At 41.9% G+C, this 22,975-nt stretch overlaps 2 protein-coding genes across 3 annotated transcripts; one reads left to right on the plus strand and one right to left on the minus strand.

Moving 5' to 3' along the window:
• Positions 1-4,129: 4,129 nt before the first annotated feature.
• Positions 4,130-18,920, minus strand: Oosp1 (oocyte secreted protein 1). Of its 2 annotated transcripts, none has more exons than XM_050137572.1 (5): positions 18,668-18,920; positions 8,676-8,857; positions 7,116-7,216; positions 4,899-5,018; positions 4,130-4,369 (listed from the first exon to the last, which is right to left on the minus strand). In XM_050137572.1, exons 1-5 carry the CDS (start codon positions 18,738-18,740, stop codon positions 4,276-4,278), a joined length of 570 nt encoding a protein of 189 aa, XP_049993529.1. In that variant the 5' UTR covers positions 18,741-18,920; the 3' UTR covers positions 4,130-4,275. The 2 variants fall into 2 exon arrangements, with proteins under 2 accessions (XP_049993529.1, XP_049993528.1); XM_050137571.1 differs by lacking the exon at positions 18,668-18,920 and adding an exon at positions 10,610-12,719.
• LOC126498689 (oocyte-secreted protein 3-like) lies at positions 16,855-22,266 on the plus strand. The gene is made up of 3 exons (XM_050137574.1): positions 16,855-16,930; positions 18,903-19,081; positions 21,327-22,266. The coding sequence occupies exons 1-3, from the start codon at positions 16,855-16,857 to the stop codon at positions 21,582-21,584; spliced, it is 513 nt and encodes a 170-aa protein (XP_049993531.1). The 3' UTR covers positions 21,585-22,266.
• The last annotated feature ends 709 nt before the right edge of the window (positions 22,267-22,975 follow it).

Consider the following 22,975-nt stretch of genomic DNA (forward strand, 5'->3'; position numbering starts at 1 on the left):
GCCAAGATTTTCAGTGCATCTCCCCCAATAAAATCTGGTCTCTATTAATTCTGAAGGAACCCACAGCCTTTCATTTCCTATGAAAGCAAAAGCATAACCTCTCTCCCAACATGATACATTTTCAGGATTCCATTTTAAAGTTAAGACATCTCTAAAGTATCTAGGTTGGTTTAACTCAGCAATTTCTTTTACAATCCCATGTCTCTCAGCAGCTGCCGTTTGCTCATCAGCATTCAAAAAATTCAAAGTCAGCAAAGCACCTATGCCCATTTTCTTTTCTTTCTTAAGCATCTATGCACACTATAACCTGTTTAATTTTTTTGTTTTGCTTTGTTTTTGGTCTGGACCTGTTTTACTGTTTATCGGTAGCATTCTCTGACCACGTGAGCCAACCCTTAAACTGCTAATCAGCAGGTAGGCACTCTGCCTTGTGGCTTTGGCAGTTGGCTCCACCCCTTCTCAGCTGTGAGAGGCACACCTTAGGCTAAGAGCTGTGTTTAACCAGGAATTGCATTTAATCTTCCCAGCTCTAGGAAGCTGGTACTCATACTGTGCCAAATGTTTTTACTTATCTTGCCGTTTCTGCTCAGCATCATGGTTGTTCAAGTGTTCTGCTGCCCAGCAGCACCTACCTCTTAAAGAAACCGCAACCTTTTCATTTTTTTTCCAGCTTTCCCAATCCCTACGTGGAAATTCAGTCCCCATGCTGGACATCATCTATAGTTGGAATTTTGGGCTGCCAACCAGCTCCCAAATAAAGGCACAGGGACTTATTAATTATGAATGCTAGGCCTTAGCTAGGCTTGTCCCACTGCCTCTTTTAACTTAGTTTAACCTGTTTCTATTCATCTACTTTTTGCCTCGGGGCTCTTTTTTATTATGTAAGTCCTACTTTCCTGCTTCTTCCATGTCTTGCTGCATGGCCCCCAGTGTCTCCCTGTCATCTCCTTTTCTTTCTTCTACCTCAAATCTAAATTCCTCTTCCAACTTACTCTCCCTTCCCAGAAGGTCTGCCCCTACCTCCTCCCTTGCTTTTAGCTGTTCAGCTTTTTATTCGAGCAATCAGGTGCCTTAAGCAGACAGGTAAAACAGCAACACATCTTTACCTAGTTAAACAAATATCCCATAACAAACAAATGCAGCGGAGCTTTGCACTTAAACAAATATTCTGCAACGGTATCCAAGAATGGTTGTCAACTAAAAATGGAATCCTCCCTTATACATCTACATGCTGCAGGTCAAGTCAGCCCACATTCCATTATGGATGGGGAGAGACTCGTGAGGCTCCACCCCTACCTAAAGTATTATTGACAATTGATGACACTAGAGGAGGAAAAGTCATTGTTATAGGAGTATGGCCACTGATAGGATAATCAGGCTCTTGTGAACGCCCCCATACCCATGCACATATAGGCAGCACTAGGAACCCTAAGACAGGATGAACAAGATGAAGTTAGGTAAACAAATCATAGTGTTTAAAGTCCTCCATTTGAACTGATACCTCTTCTTCCATGAGACTGATAGTGGACAGGATGGATACATAGAAAGCATTTTCATATTCTATATAGTAAAGACACACTTCCGTTCCATACTGTAAAAATGAGTCTGTATGCATATGCTATTAATTTAGCATGTACACACTTGTTGTGGAATATCTAACTATGCAAAAATGTATCGCACTTGTTTATGTTCATCAAGCTGGACTCTGGTTCTGTGAAAGAGCAGCCAGGCTCTTAATCACCAAACCACCTCTCCATCCCCAAACAACTTCTAACCAAGGACTTCCTTACAAGACCATGGATGAGGGTTACATACAGATGCATGAGTGAGCCCCCAAACAGTTATACACAGAAAAGTCCCACCCCTAGGTGATCTCCAAAAGCTGTGTAGATGAATATTCCTTTTAACCTCCTGAGTACATTAGCAAACACGGGGAATTATGCAGGCCCAGGTGCAGCAGCTGGGGGAGGAGGGAGTAGGTGGTTGTAAACTCCTCTGAGAGCCAGCCACCCTCCCACTACTCCTTCAGGTCAGTTTAGTGGGAAAATTAATATAGGTAAAGGTAGGCTATAGTGTTGCCCTGCTCCTGATAAAGCAGGGGTTGCAGAGGACAGAAAATAACAAGAAAGTGTCATGCAGCTCAGACTTACAAGTTTCTCTTGAGGAGCCTTATCGACTGTGTGGCTTAGGTTAATGATTAAGGAACGCAATCGAGTCCCATGAATTAGCTCAAATTCTTTTTGATATTGGAAAATGTGTTCACAGGTTTTAGTGTACATCATGACTAAAACAAAGCTTTAAGCCATTGTCTTAATGTAACTAGAAAACAAAGAATTGGGTGGCTAGTTAGTTGGACTTGTTAGTTAATATGAAAAGTGAAGCTAGTAACCTGTTTTCTGGCAATATAAAAACTGCCTATGTAAATGGTTATGGCTTAAAGGCTCCTGATCTATGAGAAGTCTAAAAAATAGATATTTAACTATGTTGGTTCTTGGGGGACAATTTGCTTTCTACCTGTAATATGTAAAATGTTTAATCATGTAAGGGAAATGGGAAACGTTTTTTACTTGTTTTCATTGTGATCATTCACTTGAAAAACAGAACATAATCACACTGTAATTTTTATATTGCTTGAAAGAATTTACTGGAGTATATAAGCTGTAAAGGGAAAAATAAAGACATCAGAAGGAAAACACCAAGGAGGATGGAGAAGGAAGACATCAAGAAGGAGCAAGAAGGGAAACACCAGGGAGGATAGAGAAGGAAAGGTGGAGAAGGAAAACATCAAGAAGGAGTAAAAAAGAAACCATCAGGGTAGAAGAACAGAGCAAGCAACAGAAAGAATAAAATGGAAATTTTTATCCCTCAGAAAAAGAAGTCTGCATGTTTTCCACACTAACTCTACATCCCATTTCCAGTCTTTCTGACCTGCAGAAGGCTAGACCATTTGCTCATTTTATTAAACTCTAATGTACATTTGAAGCATGTGAGTATCTTACCAAAATACTAATTACCAAAAGGTAGATAATGCAGAGTCCAGCCGCCAGTCTGCTCCATTCTCGCTGTCTGATCATTGTTCCCACACTATTTAAGGCATTCAAATGGCAATAACCGAAGAGAAGGGTCCAGCAGAGCCAGTCAGTCGTCACTGGTGTCTTCTCTATGTGTCATGGTCAGGGAGGACCAGGCAGAGACAGTGTCTTCTGGGTGTGGCAGGAGTGTTGTAGCTGCTGAGAGTTCATGTGTACATAAAACCTGTCTAACATCAAATCAGTCAGCATTCCAGCATGCAGGGAGGAGGGGCTCAGGAACCCCCACCCCTAACTGAGCAGCTATTGACTGATGATCACTGGGGAAGAAAAAGTCAGGTTTTAAGGCTGTGGCACCCGGGATGTCAACCATGCTCCAGTAGAATGCCACACACCTTAGTATAATAGGGGCAGCACTAATTAGACTTCCTAGTTTTTTTTTTTTAAGAACAAAGTTGGGAAGTGTAGAAAGAGCAATGGGCTGCGTTCCTGCCGCCTGGCTTCTGGCCACCTGGCTAGCTTAAGCCCCGAAATAACAACACACAAATTGTATTCTTTTAAACACTACTTGGCCCATTAGCTCTAGTCTCTAACTGGCTAACTCTCATATCTTGCTTTAACCCATATCTAATAATCTGTGTAGCACCACAAGGTGGTGTCTTACCAGGAAGATTCTAGTGTACGTCCATCTTGGGCTGGAGCTTCATCGTGTCTGACCCAGAGAGGAGAGGCATGGCAATTGCCTCACTTCCTCCCAGCATTCTGTTCTGTCTGCCCCACCCACCTAAGGGCTGGCCTATCAAATGGGCCAAGGCAGTTTCTTTAATAACCAATGAAATTAACTCCTCCATCAGGGAAGTGGTAGGGGGAATAGAGGGTGGATCTTGGAGGAGTTAAGGGGGAGAATAGGGTACTGAATGTGATCGAAATACACTGTATACATATGTGAAATACTCAAAAAATAAGTTATAGTATAAAAAATTAAGAAAAAACTATGATCATTATACCTACAATGATACACATTAATCCTTCAATAATTAGAAGCGGCTTTAATAGAAATTTTTATTGATTAATCAGATTTGATAAAGCTAAAATCAGGGACAGATTTTTAAAATGAGAATATATGAAGGTAGCATGCCATTTTATTTAAAACTGCAAATCAGTCACTTTTTAAAAATGGATGAGAGAAGACATCCTGCAACCATTTGCATTCTGAAGAAATGGAGAGGGCAAAACTCTAATCCACTCAGTTAGATGCCTCAGCATGCTGATGCCTGCTGGTTCCCAAGCTCTGAGGCTCCTGCGACCCCCGGTTGGTGTTTTGACCTGATGTTGAAAAGCTAAAGAGACAGAATATGATGTTATCGGAGGGCAGTGGTGACAACTTATAAATACATGTTCAGGAAGGATATCCAGGTGACACTGCTTCCTTGGACCACTGATTGATAAATATCAACATAGATACGATCCACTTTGAAGATGAGCTCTACCCCCACTCAGTTACTCTTCTCTGGAAACACCCTTACAGAAACAACACCCAGAGGCATGTCTCCCAGACCCCATGCTTTAAGTAAGACCAATTGTCACAAGACCCAAGAGGGACACCTCTAACTCCCATGGGATCTCTGACTAGGGACAGGCTAGCAAGACCACTATCTCACTAACAATTTTCTGTTGTTTTTTGAGACAGGGTTTCTCTGCAGCTTTGGAGCCTCACTAACAATTTCAACAAACATAGGAAGGCCTAATCTAGAAGCTGTTTAAGGACAACGTGTCTTTAGTCAAATGGGATGTGCCCTTAGCTGTGTTCTTGGCGTATTTTAAGTCGCGCCTGACAAAGCTGTAAACTATGAGTCTGAGTCTCCTTACTTTAGCGGCACTGCAGGAGCAGCCTTATCTTTCTTGCGTACCGTCATGTCTACTTCCCACTCAGGAGGGTTGCCAGTGAAGTCCCCTTTACTCTCAGCTTCACAGAAAAGAGGATACCGACTAAAAATGGGAGAGGGAAAAAGAATTATCACAGAGGGCTGAAGATTCATTCAGACCACAGAGTTTAGAAGGCTGCGCTTGAGGCCAAATTCCAGGGACGTAGACACACTGACTCAAGTGAACCACTTACAACAATGTAAGCCTAGGATATGTGATTTTAAAATCTTAGTTGTCATGGGCAGTGGTTAACATAGAAACTCACTAATGGCCAAGAGCAGAAAACAATCATCAATACAGTGGTCATCCACAAATGAGTCATCTATATCACCATCATATGTGCATGTACACACACACACACACACAGACTATAAAGAAAGAGGGTGGGGAAAGATGGTAAGAGCCAAAGGTCAGGGAGGACCAGACGAGCGTCTCTAGAAATAACAGGTTCTTTGCACTCGTGAGTTCACAGTACCTGTGGTTACCGTCACAAGACCTGCATAAGAATCAGCTACGGCACATGATATCATGGACTGAGAAGACGCTTGTGAGCCTTCCCGCTTAACTGAGGAGGAGCCTTGAACAGTTAATAGAAACTGGGGAGGGAGAGACAGGTTTTTTTTAATGGTTTGACTCCTGTTAAGTCAATCACACTCCAGTGAATGACTCCACACCCATGAGTATATGAATAGTACAAATTGGAGTCAATAAATTATTTTTTAAAAAAAAAAATTTTTAAGCCGGGCAGTGGTGGCACACGCCTTTAATCCCAGCACTCGGGAGGCAGAGGCAGGCGGATCTCTGGGAGTTCGAGGCCAGCCTGGTCTACAGAGCTAGTTCCAGGACAGGCACCAAAGCTACAGAGAAACCCTGTCTCGAAAAACCAAAAAAAAAAAAATTAAAAGAACACAATGTAATGGAATAGGTAAAGAGGTGGGAGGAGATAGGGTAGGAGTGGGAATGAATATTATACAAATATATTGTATGCAATTCTCAAAGAATTAAAACATTGCATTAATAATGTTAATAGCTCCGGGACAGCCACAGTGGTTACACAGAGAAACCCTGTCTCAAGAAACTTAGAAAAAAATATTAGTTGCTATGGTACGTATTACTCTTTGTGTGAAGGAACAGGGAGGATGGCTTCAATAATTACTTGAAGGGAAAATTAATTTTTTCAAGTGAATCTCTTTTACAACAATGTAAGCCTATGATGTGATTTTCAAATCTTGAATGTGCTCTCCTATGTGAATCCTGAATCAGACACATATAGGATATGAGTGTAGAAAGGGCATTAGTAAAGAGGGAAAATGGAGGGTAATGGGGAAAATATGGTCAAAGTACATGAGACACTTGAATTTACATATATTTATGAGCCCCTCACTATGTGCGGCGAACATAGGCTGGTTAAAATATTAAGTGATCTAATAAAGTGAGGCAAGGAGAGGGAGGCTTCAAACATGACAGGAAGACTGCCCACTAAAAACACAATAGCCCAACCTCATGACACATTTATGTGCAAAACCATTTGAAAAACACATTATAAATTTCTTTAAAAATGATTAAATGATTTTAACCAGAAAAATCCAATAGATTGCCTCCCACAGCCCTACCACGCTTATTATGACTTTGCTAATCCCTGGTCAAGGTTGCTAATGAGCTATAACTTAGGCTTTCTCAAATGGTTAATGATTAAGATACTGAATCTCATCCCATGAGTCGGATTTAATCTGCCTCTCTCCCTATGACGTCAGCCCCACCCGCCCCTGCTGCATGCTGGCCTTGATTTCTCTGACACAGTTCTATATCTTTCAGGCTTTTCCTTTCTGTCCTTATTACACTTGGATGTGGACTTCTTTTTAAAGCAGCCTGGCTCGATTAGCTGGGTGGAACCTGTGAGGTTTTCAGCCGTTCAGACACTCATATTAAAGAAGTAGATTAATCTCCTTCTCCAGTATTCTAATGCTCTAGGAGACAACCCTCACTTTGAAGGCCCAGGACCAAGGATGTCGACATATTGCTGCTGGCTTTGGTTCCCACCAGCACCACACCCGCCCACAACCTGGGATGTGTGGTTTAACATTTAGGGCTTGGGCCTTTAATCTAGAGGGTTGAGGAGAAGCTGGGGTCTTGGACAGGTGCCCCACATGTGGTACTCACCTATGTAGAACACAGGACAGGCGCATCTCAGTTCGGCTATTACTAGAGTTTTTTGGGATATATGCAAGGTGTGTCTGAAGCAGAGTGACATCATAAAGAACCTGAAGGGGCAGAGAAAGGTTTAAAGTATCTCACACATCTCAGGAGATCAAGGGATTGGAGCTAGAGCTACAAAGGTACTTCAAGTTCTCAAAAAAACTTAAATCACTCATGAGGAGGACCATCTTCTAAAGAGATTAGGTTCAATCTGGTTCAATCTGGTACACTACTGATGTAAAAGGCAGATCATACTTGTTTATTGAAAGAGATCAGATCTTTTGTTTGTATTTTTAAAAATCATGGGCTTACACCTCCTTTCCAGAAACACAGTAGAAGATAAAATGTTGTTTATTTCAGAGAGCACCAGCTTTCAGATTAGCTGAAACCCATTTGGAATTCAGATGGCTGAGAATTTCATTTAAATGATGAACTCAGGACATTTGTTTTGAAACTGGGTCTCTCGTATTCTGTGCTGTCCTTGAACTCTCTAGGGTTGCCTTGAATTCCTGATCTTCCTGCCTCGGCCTCTCCAGTACTAGGGTCACTGGTGTGCTCCACCAAGCCAAGTTTCTATGGTGTTAGGAATAAACACAGAGCCTTGTACATGTTAGATGAGCATGCTATCAGCTGAGATACATCAATACAGCCCAGTCCCTATATCATTTCGAAGAAGAAGAAGAAGAAGAAGAAGAAGAAGAAGAAGAAGAAGAAGAAGAAGAAGAAGAAGAAGAAGAAGAAGAAGAAAGAAGGAGGAGGAGGAGGAGGAGGAAAGAAAGGAAGGAAGGAAGGAAGGAAGAAGGAAGGAAGGAAGGAAGGAAGGAAGGAAGGAAGGAAGGAAGGAAGGAAGGAAGAAAGAAAGAGGAAAAGGAGGGAGGGAAGGAAGGAGAGAGAAAGAAAGGAAGAAAAAAAGAAAGGAAAACCCACCCTGATGAAGTTCCAGTACTAATCAATTAATCAGTTATCTGGCTGGACTGCAAACAGCCTGCAGGATCCATCCACAGACATCTGAGTTCCCCACAGCCCAGCTCCTTTCACACAGTAATCATTCTCCCAAGGGCACCTAATAAACACCCAGCTCCACCTAAAATTTTCTTCCTGTCTCACCAAATCTGTCCTTCACCTCAACCTGTAAAAGTTGTGTAATGTCTTTTAATAAGTAATATTACATCATTTCTGATTTTTACTTTTGTAATCAACTAAAAATCCCAGTTAATGTTAGACAGCAATGCATAACAAACATGTCAATGCCTGCAGTAGGGAACTCTGAGGCCCTTTGTGATGTTTAACCAACGTTACTCCCTTCCACCTGAGGCTACAATGCCGTGCGCTGTAATGTGCAACTAGTTTTGGAAACTACTTTGTGATGCACTGAAAACGGGTCTCTTCCTACCATCAAGTTAACATCAGTTTTCCTGGATGTGACTTTTAAAGACATTAACCCAGCTGTAAGACAAATGGAAACTATGATTTCCATTTTCTGGGTCCAAGGAAGGGACCACAGACACCGGTGTTTCTTCTTACTTTATTGACAATGCCGCAGGCGTAAGTACGGTAGGTAAAGTCATAGACATCATTTGGCCAGACGGTGGTCACAGGGCAGATAGATCCTAAATACACTTCATCAGGTTGCATAAATACATTGTGGAATAGCGTGGCCTTAATCCTGAGATAGAACCAATGATTGGTGCATTGCAGACGAAGGGCTAGGAAGTAGAAAGGAGAATATTTCTGTTAACAGGCTGTGTGTGAATCACAGAACATTTGAGCAAAGCCAGCTACTGCAAGAGCTCCTCCCTTAACAAAATAAAACATGGTGTAGAGAGAAGCAAGTCTGTCAAAGCTGACCATCTGCTATGACTTCATCTCAAAGATACACACAAACACTCCTATCTACCAAAGATATTGTTTAGTAACTCTGTCAGGAAGTGGAGAGCAATACAAATTTAAGACATTTTTAATCCTTTAATTCCATTCTCAGAAGTCAATTTTTTTCTTATTACAAGTCTCACTACGTAGCTCTGGATGACCCGGAACTCTCTAAGTAGACCAGGCTGGCCTTGAACTTAGATCCACCTGCCTCTGCCTCCCAAGTCCTGAGATTAAAGGTGGGCACCATTGTGCTCAGCCTCATGGTCAACATTTTATACAGCTGTGCCACAGGAACGCATTTCTATTGTAACTGTGTGAAGCGCAGAGCATGGCTGCACTCTTGATCAACTCACGCTCCTCTCCACCAGCCCTTGCCTTTATTTATATATCCACAGCTTCGTGGTATTTAAAAGCAGACATGGAGGTTGATAGCGATAAACACTAGTCAAGAACACTACAACCAACTTGTTATGCCATGTTTGGGAGGCCTGTTCTTTTTGTTAAAGAGAAACAGAGGAGGAATGGATCTGAGGGAACGGGGAGGTGGAAGAAGGGACTGAGAGAAGGGGAAATATCTCTGAATAACCCTGAGCAAAATAAAGCTGTAGAATGAACTACAAATAAAACATCAGATACATATTTCTGCTTCTGTAAAGCTGAAGTTGAATTAGGAAACGTGCAGAGGAATAAGTGATTAGTAAGCTTTAATGTGGATAGAGGGCAGACACTGAGACCAGATACCACAAGGACTCCCATCCTATCTGAAATTTCACTTTGATCCTAATTTATGCAAGGGAAGCAAGTCAACGTGAATTCAATAAGTCTGCATGATGAGGCAGTGGATACTAATATGATTGCATATAGCTGTCTCCTTTAAATAGCTCTTAATAAAAAGAAATAAAAGACATTAACCAACACACTTAAGAGTCTTGCAGCTTCCCTAGCATCAAGACTGGATTATCTTGTTGAAAATAAACAGAGAAAAATACCTAACTTTTTATTGTAATTCTAAGTGTTCAAACTAAGAGTCTGCACTCATATTTAGGAGACCAACCACTTAAGTTTGCTCTGCAAAGATAAGGCCTAGGAAGGCTGAGCCCTTGAAAAGGCTCCTTTTCCTACCAGCCACAGGGCATCCTGAGATCATTTGTTTGTTTGTTTGTTTACATTTGTTGGATTTTTTGAGACAGGGTTTCTCTGTGTAGCCCTGGCTGTTCTGGAACTCGCTCTGTAGATAAATCTGGCCTTGAACTCGGAAATAAAGACTTGCACCCCCACGCCCAAGTGAGTCCCAAGTTCATAACAGTCCACGAACATCTTTGTGCATTCCAGTCCACTCCACTTTCCTGACATTGAGCTCACCTCATGTATTGAATCCCCAAAATGTGATGTGATCTGGGAAGGGTCAAAAGAAAAGGGGAACTGGAGAAAGAAACAACTCAAGCTAGGACAGTGTCTACTCTCAGTAGAACTGTGAGAGTCTCACATCATGCATCTGAAAAGGACCAATCATTATGAAACAATCAGAAAGCCTCATCTGTCAGCACGTGTTATGACATCCCAATTCTCCACGTCACAAGCGATACCTGACCAATCATCAGCACCAGTCTTCAGGACGAGAAGAAGCAGAAGGAGTCCCTGCAGACCCAGGAAAGACTTCATGGCTCAGGCTGAAGATCAAAACCCACAGAGGAAATGAGAAACAGAACGAGTGAAAGGCCTCATATGCCGGAATAGATGGCCTCAGTTGGGAGTACTTAACTGGTGCCTTTTACAGCACACACGTGCCACTAATACACCATCAGTTCATCGTCTAAAATGTAACACTTTATTTAGGTGTTGAAGAACCAGAGTTAACGTGATGCGAATCCTGCCACTGTAGTCCCATAGCACAGTGGAAGCACACCCACAGCGCCCCCCATGACTGCTGCAACATGAGAGCTCTCCAGAGGATTAGGAAGGAATGGGAGGCTGGCTTGCATCAGAATCTGTATCAGTGTGTACAGAGTGATTTTATACAATAAGGTATACTTTGTTAAAACTCCCTAACATCCCAAAATATCTGTGTCTCATCATCTGCACACTGAAGGAGTAGCTGTATAAGAATGTAGTTGTCATGTGTCAGGCAGAATGCAAAGGTTCAACACCTTGAGACCTCACACTTCCACTCCTCTCACTGATCTGCCTCTGAGCAGAGGCTCACTCAGGTTCACCTGTGGAGTATTCTTTCTAATACATGATGGCTGGATTACAGGCATTCCTTTTTTCTGATTCAGCAAGACAAGAGTGTGGCAGAAAATTTACATTTTTAAGTTCCAAAGTGTCACGGATTCTAATGCCCTCAGAATTGCTGGGGCACGGGGATTTGCCTTCACAGAGCATGCTGTCTTGATACTCATTAGAAGGGCTTGTTTGCAAACTTAAATACACGCATCACCTGAGTACTTTGATTACACAGCAGATTCTAACACAAAAGTGGGGGTAAGATTCAGAGATGTTGCAGCTGTAATAAACTCCCAAGTGATACCAGTGGTTCTCTATGACTACATTTCAAGTAACAAGCCTGGAATTAATTTATACCAAATTTAAATTCCTTGCTTCTAAACAAAAGGTGGTACTTCTTCAAAGTGAGAAGTTAAAATCTCGCTATGAAAAACAGCTTAAGGCTGCTCAATCGTGCCACAAGGACATGTGCTCAACCATGTTCACAACAGCATTGTTTGTCATAGCCAGAACCTGGAAACAACCTAAATGACCCTCAAACTGAAGAATGGGTAAGGAAAATGTAGTACATTTATACAATGGAGTACTACCCAGCAGAAAAAGATAAGGACACCTTGAATTTTGCAGGAAAATGGATGGAGCTAGAAAACATTATTTTGAGTGAGGTAACTCAGACACAGAAAGACAATTATCACATGTACTCACTCATAGGTAGTTTTTAAACATAAAGCAAAGAAAACCAGCCTACAAACCACAATCCCAGAGAACTTAGACAACAATGAGGACAATGAGAGAGACTTACATAGATCTAATCTACATGGGAAGTAGAAAAAGACAAGATCTCCTGAGTAAACTGGAAGCATGGGGACCTTGGGGGAGGCTTAAAGGGGAGAGGGCAGAGAGCAGAGAAAAATATAGAGCTCAATAAAAATCAATAAAAAATTAAAAAAATAAAAACAGTTTAAATGCATATTTGAGTGTTGGAAATGTAGCTTAAAGGTGGGAAACTTCCCTACCTTCTGTGGGCCTGTAAGTTCGATTCCCAACACCCCAAAAATATATATTTAAGCTCACCCTGTCTCTAGATCATCAGTTGCGTTCAGAACTACATTCCATGAAAATGCAGCATGAAAAACAGCTACTGAAAGGCGAAATGGCTAGAGGAATGCACCACTCATGACTGTATTACCTGAGATGTATCGTTGCACTAATCATCGCCCTAAGAGAGGGCTGGGCTTGTGACTTGGCTGGAAGACCTCTTGTCTAGCACACACAAAGCCCTTAGTTTGAACCTCAGCACTTCATAAATTATGAGTGATTATGTATGGGCTACATGAGATGCTGTCTCAAAACAAAATAGACACACCAAAATAAATAAATAGTAACGGTTCTACAAGGTCACATGCCATGAACTCCTTAAGGGTATATATTCCATGTATATTTTCATCTCCAGGGCTTAGCAAATCTGCAGCACAATAAGAGATAAAGATGTAACAGTAGAAAGAAATGTAACTACTTATTTACCACAAAATAATTTTTATATAATTTAAATTTCTTTATTAACGTGTCCTTTATTTTAAAAGGTGTCTTCAAACAGCCCTTCTACAAGACAAATAAGAACCTGGGGGAAAGTAAAGTTTTATATTTCTTTCTTTTAAATTAATTTTTCCCAGCCCTTTTCTTAAGGTTTGAGAGTGAACTCCGTGGTAGACCACTTGCCTAGACATCTCAAGGTCCTGGGTTCAGTCCACAGGACTGGAAAAAAATAATTTCTCAAATATTTTCAACCCACTTCTAGTACGGGCACATATTTCAGCGTGATGAGCTCTTTCTACTTGCTGCCGATTAAACCAACAAATCCCTCTCCTCCCGTAGCTACAGGGTGTGCCCCCGCGTGGTGTATGCAAGAGAGATATATGCCTTGCCTATGTGTGGGATGGTGTGTCTGTGTGTGTGTGTGTGTGTGTGTGTGTGTGTGAGAGAGAGAGAGAGAGAGAGAGAGAGAGAGAGAGAGAGAGAGAGAGAGAAATGTGCCTAAGTGTGGGGTGCTGTGTGTGTGTGCGTGTGTGTGTGTGTGTGTGTGTGTGTGTGCGTTTGTGTGTGTATTAGCAATTGTTCGGTATGGAACACAGTGCCATGAACTATAGTCTCAGTACTGTATGTCGCATCTCTAGATGTCATCGTCTTAGACAATAGGGTCTTGTACCCCAGGACCTACTTCTCTCTTTTTCTTATCACTGTTACTGTTTTCATTTCCTAATACAATAAAGTTGTATTCAACCAATCTCTAATTTTCCTTCTGCTTAAATTTTTATTACTTCTTAATTTTTAAGGTATGAGGGTGGGAGAGATAACTCAGTGGTTAAGAGCACTAGCTGCTCTTCCAGAGGACCTATGTTCAATTCTCAACCACATGATGGATCCCAGCCATATTTAACTCCAGGAGACCCAACACTCTCTTGTGGTGACTTTCACAGACACCAGGCACAAACATAATTAACAGAATACATGCAGGCAAAAAAAAAAACCCACAATATACATATGATAATAAAATAATATCTTTAAAATATATACAGTTTTTGAAAAAAATCAGAGTTTTTTTTTATTTTACTAAATGAACATGGTGTTAAACTGCCGTTAGGTATTTGTGCCCATAGTTTAGCGCTGCTCTCGGATTTCATCAGAGAAGCTCTGTTGGCGGTGGGTGGGCAATGGGCAATGCAGAGACTCACAGACAGTCAATGTGCTGAGACCGAGTGACTCTGGAGAGCTTAGCCCTAAACAGGCACCTATGGCACCTTCTTCACGGCTCAAGGAGCATCTCCTTAGAAATAACCCAAGCAGTACAGTCTTTCAAGGATAGTCACACAAGAGGGGTAGAAAGAATGTAAGAGCTGGGGGACGGGGAGGGGTGGTGTAAAATGTCCTCCAGATGGGCATGGCTGTTGCACTCATGACCTTACAGTAGGAGTGTCTACACTCAGGAGAAACTGTACAAGAGAGGGCTCTCAGTATATCATTATGGATGAAAAAGAGGCTCCCAAAGTCTCACCCTTCCCTGAGAAGCAATAGGCAATTAATGGTTGCTGGAGGAGGGGAAGCCATATTCTTCAGTGATGTCGCCAATGGTAGTGTACCCTCTCTCAAATAAATATCCTGCAGGCCCCGACTCGGCAGACATCCCTAATGAAATGCAGAACACAGACATACAGATAATAAAAGCTGACTAAATTAAGCTGTGTCTACAGTGTAGTTCTGTGTGCACGTGTCCACACACCATACATTTAGACGCCATATATGTATCTATACATACACACGTACACTTCATGCATACATTCATACCTTTTGGAAAACTTCAGAAAGTATTACAATATCTATCACTGAGGAATGTATTAAGTAGGTCTTTAGGTTTGTGGTTGGCTGTCTGTCTGTTTTATGGTTTTTCGGGACATGGTTTCTCTGTGTAACAGTCTTGACTGTCCTGGAACTGGCTTTGTAGAGCAGGCTGGCCACCAACTCAGAGATCTGCCTGCCTCTGCGTCCAGCACACTGGGATTAAAGGCATGCGCCACCATGCCCATTTTAGGTTTTACGAAGTTTTGTAGTTACAATTTGTGTCATTTCGTGACTTTTCTTTTTGGTTTGGTTTTGTTTGAGGTCAAGGGGTTGAGACAGGATCTCACTATGTAGCCCTGGCTGGGGAGGAACTCCTTATGTGACTACTTCCACTTCCTGAGTTCTGGGATTAAAGGTGTGCGTCACCACACCTGGCTCACGGGGTTTCTCAAAGCTATCTGGTTAACAGGACTCTGCCCCTCTCTGCCTCAACATACTTAGCACTCAGATGTTAGGTCTGCTATACCTGGGTTAACTTTTAAGTTATTGTGAAAAATTAATAACATTTTCAGATCTATCTGATGTCTCTCAAACTGCCACTGAATGAAAAAAAAACTGAATCCCTTATTATAGAAGGTTTGAGACGGAAGTTGCATTTTGAAATACAGTTTTATTCTAGGTATACACAAAACTTCTCTTTTATACTACAATATCCTTTTCATTTGTATTTAATTGTTTTTCAGATAAGTCATCAAGCACTTCTCTTAATAGACTTTCCAGGATATTCCACATGTACTTTTTATTGTTGGTTATATCAAAAAAAAACATGCTAGCATCCTGAGCTTGTGCAATAAATACTTGTGTAGAAAACAAGCGATGCTACTGGTGAAGTTAACAAACATCTTTATTAATAAACCTGAAGAAAACTTAAGGCCTTTGTGGTCTTGTGGTTTGAATGGGAATGGCTTCCAGAGGGTCATATATTTTAACAGTTGGTAGAACTGTTTGGGAAAGATTAATTATGGCCTTATTGAAGGTGTGGTCACTAGGGGCAGGCTTTAAGATTTCAAAAGACCATTCCAAATGTTCTCTCTCTCTCTCTCTCTCTCTCTCTCTCTCTCTCTCTCTCTCTCTCTCTCTCGTATGTCTTTGCCTCATAGTTGCGTCTCATGATGAGAGTTCTAAGCTATCTGCCTGCCTGCTGCCAAGCTCCCCATCACCGTGATGGTCTTCATCTCTGAAAGGTAAGCCCCAAATAAATGCTTTGTTTTATAAGTTGCCTTGGTAGTGGTGTTTTATCACAGTAATAGAAAAGTAAGACATGTAGATCATAGGCATATTAAACTGACTCTGCAGGAAATACACACCACTCTTCCAGAATAGCCCATGGTGCCTGGAACATCAAAGGCTCTCTGGTGGTCTAGAAACGTTCAGTTTCAAGGGAATAAGGTATAATGGCTTAGATATTAATGTCATTAATGTCATTCTAGCAAGAGCATTATGAAATCACTGAAGAGCACTGGGTTCTCTCAGGGTTGGTTTAGGAATGGTCAAGATCAGGGTCTCTGTTGACCTCTTCTTCCTGATTTTTAATGGTAAGTAACTTCTGCTAAGTCAACTCCCAATACCACCAAAGAAGTAACTAACCAGTGAATTCACCAATTAAGCTAAATATGTATCACAAACTTAGGAAGATGGCTTCAACCACCGGTGACAAAGTATGTCATTGTGTCAGAGTCAGGGATATCCCTAAATCAACTCATAGAACACTAAAGACTAACCAGAGATTTGGCCACATAGTCAAGCATTTTGAGGTATTACATAGACAGTTCAAAAGCACCCCAGAATGTGTGCTGTATTTATTTAGCCAACACTATATTTCTTTTTTTTTAATATTTATTTATTATGTATACAATATTCTGTCTGTGTGTATGCCTGAAGGCCAGAAGAGGGCACCAGACCCCATTACAGATGGTTGTGAGCCACCATGTGGTTGCTGGAAATTGAACTCAGGACCTTTGGAAGAGCAGGCAACGCTCTTAACCTCTGAGCCATCTCTCCAGCCCCCCAACACTATATTTCTATAGCCCATAGATAAAGAAAGGCTCAGGAGTTGGAGTTTTGGGGGTATTAAAGGTTTTTCTTTTCTCCTCGCTAAATTGAGTTCATTGAATTCATCTGAGTCAAGCTTCAGGCATAAAAACACTTCTGGCTTCCCAGTTGTTCTCATCTACCTGGTAACTGAGGAGGTCTCAGCCCAAAGTCTGGCATAATGAAGGCTTTTGTTATATCAGGACTTCTGCTGCTGCTCATATCTGGGATGTGGAGGTGTTCTGGGCAACAGCCAGGTATCAGAGTGGACCATTTCTGGTGATGCTTTCACGGGGTAGTTCTTCAGTGACCATGAGTTATGAGGTTCTTGGTTTCGGGGCTTTATTATCCCATCTGAAAAGTTAACAACCTAATAATTATGACACCTGGCATGGGGTTGCGTTCCCTAAGACAGAGTGGGTCAGAACTCACTAAAAATACCTCCGAGTCCTGCAGACCACTAGAGACTGGGCTCAAAGGAGGCAGAGGTTAACTTGGGAGTTTTTTCATATAAACTGTTGTAGTGTCTCAGAAGGAAAGTTGATTATGAGTACAGGTACTGAGCATAATGTGTTTAGTATTTGGAGGACTAAAGGGAATTTTTGGAGGGAGCACAGTTATGGAATACTATTGTCACTGCTCACGGGAAGAGAGGGTGTTGGGAGAGTGGGAAACACTCCCTATTAGATAAAACAAAAAGACAGTTGTGCAAAATGCCTACCACAAATTGACAGTCCAAGCTAATGAACTATGTCCAAGATAAACTAAACATTTATTTTAATAGGAAAAACTATAATGTGAAAGTTCAAAGGTTAAACCGGGAAGTGGAGGTTTCTGAGACGGCAGGAAAGGGACATACACAAGAGAACCCACCCTTCCATTGGCACAGGGCAGCTGCAAGAATGAAGGAAGCCAGGTGGTGGTGGTGCACACTTTTAATCCCAGCACTCGGGAGGCAGAGACAGGCAGATCTCTGTGAGTTTGAGGCCAGCATGGTCTACAAGAGCTAGTTCCAGGACAAGTGCCAAAGCTACAGAGAAACCCTGTCTGACCAAAAAAAAAAAAAAAAAAGGATGAGAAAATGACACTGGGGCAGTGAGCTCCTCCACAAGGCTGCCAAGTTTGCCCAGGGAAGGGACAGGGGCTGCTGAGGTTACCCGGACAAGGGACAGTGATGGAATCCACAGTACAGTCATACAGAAGCAGATGGGAGATGAGTTTTGAAAGTGGAGGTGAAAAGACTCAGTGGAAGTCTGTGGGAGGGAAGGGAAGTGGGAACTGGGACTATATCAAAGGCCTTTGGGCTTCAGCGGTGGGCGGGTGTGGGGCTGGTGACTGGGATGAGGAAACACAGCGGGAGGGAAGTAAAGACTGTAAGTTCCACAGGGAACTTGTATATGCTGAGGGTTACTTCAAATCCTCTGTGTATCTGACAGCTGAATGGGGAGAAGATGTGAGTCTTCCAAGGCCCAACAATTCGCAGAGATCTAGTAGTGAACACTATGCCCTTTGGGCCCACTATACCATTGCCTTGGAGAACAGAATGCTCATTCACACCCCAGAAGGACTCTTCTCCCAAGATTTAGGATTAGATCTCCATGTGAACCATATGGCTGCTGCTATCTGGCACACAGCCATGCCTGATGATGAAAACCTGTGGACCATGGAGGTGGTTCAGTTTGTCAAGTGCTTTCCATGGGAGCACGGGGATCTGCGTTCTGCTCTCCAGCACCCATGGAAAAGACTAATCCCAGCACTGGGGAGGTAGACAGACAGATTGCCAGGCTTGTTGGCCAACTATGCTAGCAAAGTTGGCAGGCTCCGGGTTCAGTGAGAACACCTGTCTCAAAAAATAAGGTGAGGAACAACTGAGAAAGGCAAACATCTACCGCTGACCAGCATGCAAGTACACACACACTCACGGCTTAAGTTTCACAGATGCCAAGTATTGGGAAGCTTGGTACCCAATACAGCACCCTGATAAAAGTACATACCTCTGCTTCCATTCCAAATAGCCACCACAGTTAATCTCAGGCAGAGCTTTCGGGGTTTTGCGAGTTGTTTCATTTGAGGGATGTCAATGGGAAGAAAAGAGAAGTAGAGTCATATTATGACAGGGATCGCCCTTGCCCACACTCCCAGCCTCTGCTTGTTTTGGTTAAACCAGGTCTTCTTTCATGCCATGTATTGAGGTGCAGCAGCTGACTGCCTGTTCTTCTCTTCCAACAGTATTGGTGGAGTGCAATTATCTGAATCTTCGTGTTGTAGCTAAAAGGGCGCTGTTTTATCCAGATGAGCTTGTAGGCCCTGATGAATTATTTCTAGGGACGGACTGCAGAGTGACTTTTGTGCGACCACATGAATTTGAGTTTAATATTCCTATCCAGAACTGTGGGATTGTTGTAGAGGTAAGAGGAGGAACCGTTTTACCTGCTGCCATCTGCAAAGTCTGGTCAAGTGTTACTTCCTGCTCTTGTCTTAAATGTGTGTAGCACTGGTATTGCCAGCCGGGTGCCTTAGCCTGAGAGGAACACGAAGAATGTGTTTGTCACTGCCACTCAGTCACCAGACATATTATGTACAAGATGCTTGGCATTAATAAAAAACTATATAGACATTTCTATCAAAATAAATTAATGTTCTATCAGCATGGCACATGTATTATTTTCACATGGCATTTTACACACCTAATCCTACAGGATCAATTCTGCTTCCACTTATATAGATGAGGAATTGAGTGTAAAAGCCATGTAACCAGACACATGAGGTTCGTGTCCAACAGAGCAAGGGCCAGAGACAAGGCTTGCTGATGCCTACGCTAAGACTGTTGCCTTAGTGCTATGATGACTCTGGCATGAGCAGAATCAAATGAACAATGGTAAAAGAAACACAAGACATCCCTAGTGAAGTATCCTATTGTGCTGTCTCCATCGCTAAACTCCAGCTTATTCCTGGGGGTATTCCTGTGCTGCTCCTTCTTAGTGTGCTGCTCACGGCCCAGGACTTAAACTAATAGTGCCTCAGCATCCAAATCATTCAAATCAGCAAACACAGAGTTTTGGTCTTTTGATTAAAACTTTCCCCAGGAAGTAAAGAGGCAAGAATGGTCTGAAGTGGTCTGAACCTGAACTAGAAATAGACTTACTTGGTTCACTTGTAATAGACATGTATGTGGTGTGTGTGTGTGTGTGTGTGTGTGTGTGTGTGTATCACTGAAAGCAATAGTACTTCAGCGTCTATAAGGGAAACTGAAAGTAAACTTTGGTGGAGGAAGGTTCAAGCACATCCAAGGGAAATACAAAAGATTCCGTTTACCTTGCCTTAGTTTGCATTGCTGTAGTCATTGAAATAAGTATTTTCTAGGAACCTGAACTTCATGTCATGAACATGGACTAACTTGAACAGACTGACATGAAGGGCCTTCAGTCTTCTCTCCTCGTAGTTTCGTGCAGTGATTGCCTATCTCCGTCTACTTCTCAAGCTGTGCTTACCCACGGCAAGACCTCAGGCACTCAGATTTGTTCCCATATGTCCACCAGAAGAAATCCAAAGGCATTCTGAGGTTTTTAGCAGCTAAAAGCAAGTGTCAAATATAGAGCCCTTCACAGAAGTGTAAGTCCATAGTTATCAAGTGGGGGCGAGCCTCTTCATAGGGAACATTGGGCCATTTGAGGAGACAATGTCAGTGACTCCTTCCAGAGAAGAGGAGGGTGCAACTGGCACCTGGTGAAGAGGAGCAGGTGTCTAGCGTCTGCAGGCACAGCCCCCTCCACACACAACAGAGAGCTACCTAATCTCACGCACAGTGTCAGCGGGGAAACCCTGGTCAACAGACCTATTCCCACCCTCTTGCCTTACCCCTTTCTCTGAGCAGACTTCCTCTACAATTGTGATGAGGCCACTTCATAGTCTTAGGAGTATCTGTCTCTCTGACCTCTGGATTTGAAAGCTAAATGAAATAAATTTTTCAGACCTTGGGAACCACATGAATCATCCATCCCCCTATCAACAAGTTATTGACTTTGGAATTATTAACTGGGATAATACATCATATCTAATATGATCCCAAAAGCATAGATAATGGAGGATCAAATTGGTACAGAACTTGAAGTCAGTATGGTAAAACCATAAGATTTGTAACTTATTAGGAAATGCATATGATTTTCATGCTTAGGAAATTCAGTTGTTCAATACAAATACACTGGTTTTTAGTTAACACTCTTCCTTCTAATGAGATTTTAGAAACTTGGACATCCAAAGCAAAGGCCAAATACTGTGTTTGAAGTTAGAAGTATCAGGAGGAGTCTCTCAGACTCCTTCAAATAGTTTATTCATCTTTTAAGTCCTCACAGACCACGTTTCCATCTAAGTAAGAAAGAAATGCTTCCTAGAACTTTGATTTGAAAGGACCAGTGAAAAGCTCCAGGGATAATGCACCCGCCTCTTGGCAATCTCATTCACAAATTATATGTCAAGTGTTTTGCTGTATTTCCTGTTTCGGTGCCTCTGATGGCAGAGAGAACATTAAGCACATTAATTCAGTTGCATTTCTTTATTTCTTGGGGTGGCAGAGTGGCAAATGATTTATCCTTCAATTTCTTATTTGAATATATAAAAATGTGTTGTAACAAACCATATCTTTTATCTCAACAGATAGTAGTTGATAGAACTATCTTTTATTCCTGGCTCACCTATAAACCCAAAAATTTACAAATTTCTGCTGAGCTTCCGCTGAAGTGTGTGGTTCCCAGGTCAGTACAAAACACATGCTCATTGATTAAATTCCAACGGCTCTTGGCTAAAATGTATCATTGCTTGTCCACAAACCTTGAAATTCATAACTTCTTTTTTTTTGTTTTGTTTAGTTTTCTTTTTCTTTATCGGGAGGGAGTTTTCAGAGATCCCTCATGAGATCCTGAGTTTTGTAGCTATGTGTTTACAGCATGTCAATCCATCTTAACTTTATTGCAGCCCCTACCAGAGGCCAAACTTTAGGCCAAGAAAGTGAAACAAGTTACAAAGCCATGAGTGGGTCCTGGCTGTTCATCCTTTCCACTCCTCACAATGAAGGACATGTTGCCAGGCCAAGTGCATCACACCAATACTGACACACAGTATCGGTGGAAATTTCTTAAGTACACGGATTGGCTTTGGCCTTCTGAACAACCCAAAAGACCCTAGCTGGGTCTCATGGCAGTCATGTAAAACCAGCTACTCAAGAGGATAAGGAAGACAGACAGACTGTAAGTTAAAGACCTGCCTAACGCTACTCTGAGTTTAAGGCCAGCTATAAAAACTAAACCATCTCAATATAAAAAGAGGGCCGAGGACAGAGCTCAGTGGTAGAGTACTTACCTAACAATCACAATGCCCTGAAATGAATCCCCAAGTACTGCAAGATAGAGGTGGGGGTGGCGGAAGGAGGGAGAGAGTGGAGAGAGAAGAGACTGAAAGTCTAGGTTTCTAAAATATTAGGTTTCAGAAAGTCAAATGAAAATTAATTCTACCTTCTAAGTTTTAAAATAATTCAGCAATAAACTACATAAAAGATAAAGCTTTAAAAACAAAAACAGCCAACTGGTTCAAATAGTAAGTTTCTAACTCCAGAAGTAATTTGGAATTAAATAAAACAAAAAAAATTAGAAAATTTCCAAAACATAGATTGTGTATGGCATCAACATTTGGGTAAGAATAAGACTCAGTCCTTTCTAATGACAATAACCACTGAGCCACTGTGTACCACTCATAGCGTCTGTGAGCCCAGGGCACTTGAAACCTTACCATCAACTCTGTGTGTGCAGCATGAATACCAGGCCAACTTAATGACAGAAACTTAGATACAAACATATTAAATGATTTTCTAGATTCACTGAGCCAGAAAGTTCCAGATTTAATTTGACAAAATAAGCAGAAAACACTGTTTTCTTAACTAAGCTTTAGTGCACTGTGCTGGTTAAGAAGTTTGTGGAACACACACACACACACACACACAAACAAAAATAATAACTAAAATAAAAGCTGTAAGTGAGTAGCACAGTAATAAATTTGAACAAATGCTAATAAAAAAAAAAGAAGTTTGTGGAAGTCAACTTCCAAGATGACTCACTGACATTCTGAAAGGATATCATTCCGGGGCTAGATGGCTCAGTGGGTAAGAGCACTGACTGCTCTTCCACAGGACCTGAGTTTGGTTAGCACCCACATCTGTCAGTTCAGAACAAAGCCTTAGCTCCAGCTCCAGGGGAATCTGTCACCCTCTTATGGAATCTGTGGGCACTGTACTTGTGTAGACACACAGACAT

This window comes from Alexandromys fortis, unplaced genomic scaffold (assembly GCF_014885135.2).
Source record: "Alexandromys fortis isolate MF-2015 unplaced genomic scaffold, M_Fortis_MF-2015_v1.1 scaffold_3, whole genome shotgun sequence".
NCBI classification, from domain to species: Eukaryota; Metazoa; Chordata; class Mammalia; order Rodentia; family Cricetidae; genus Alexandromys; species Alexandromys fortis.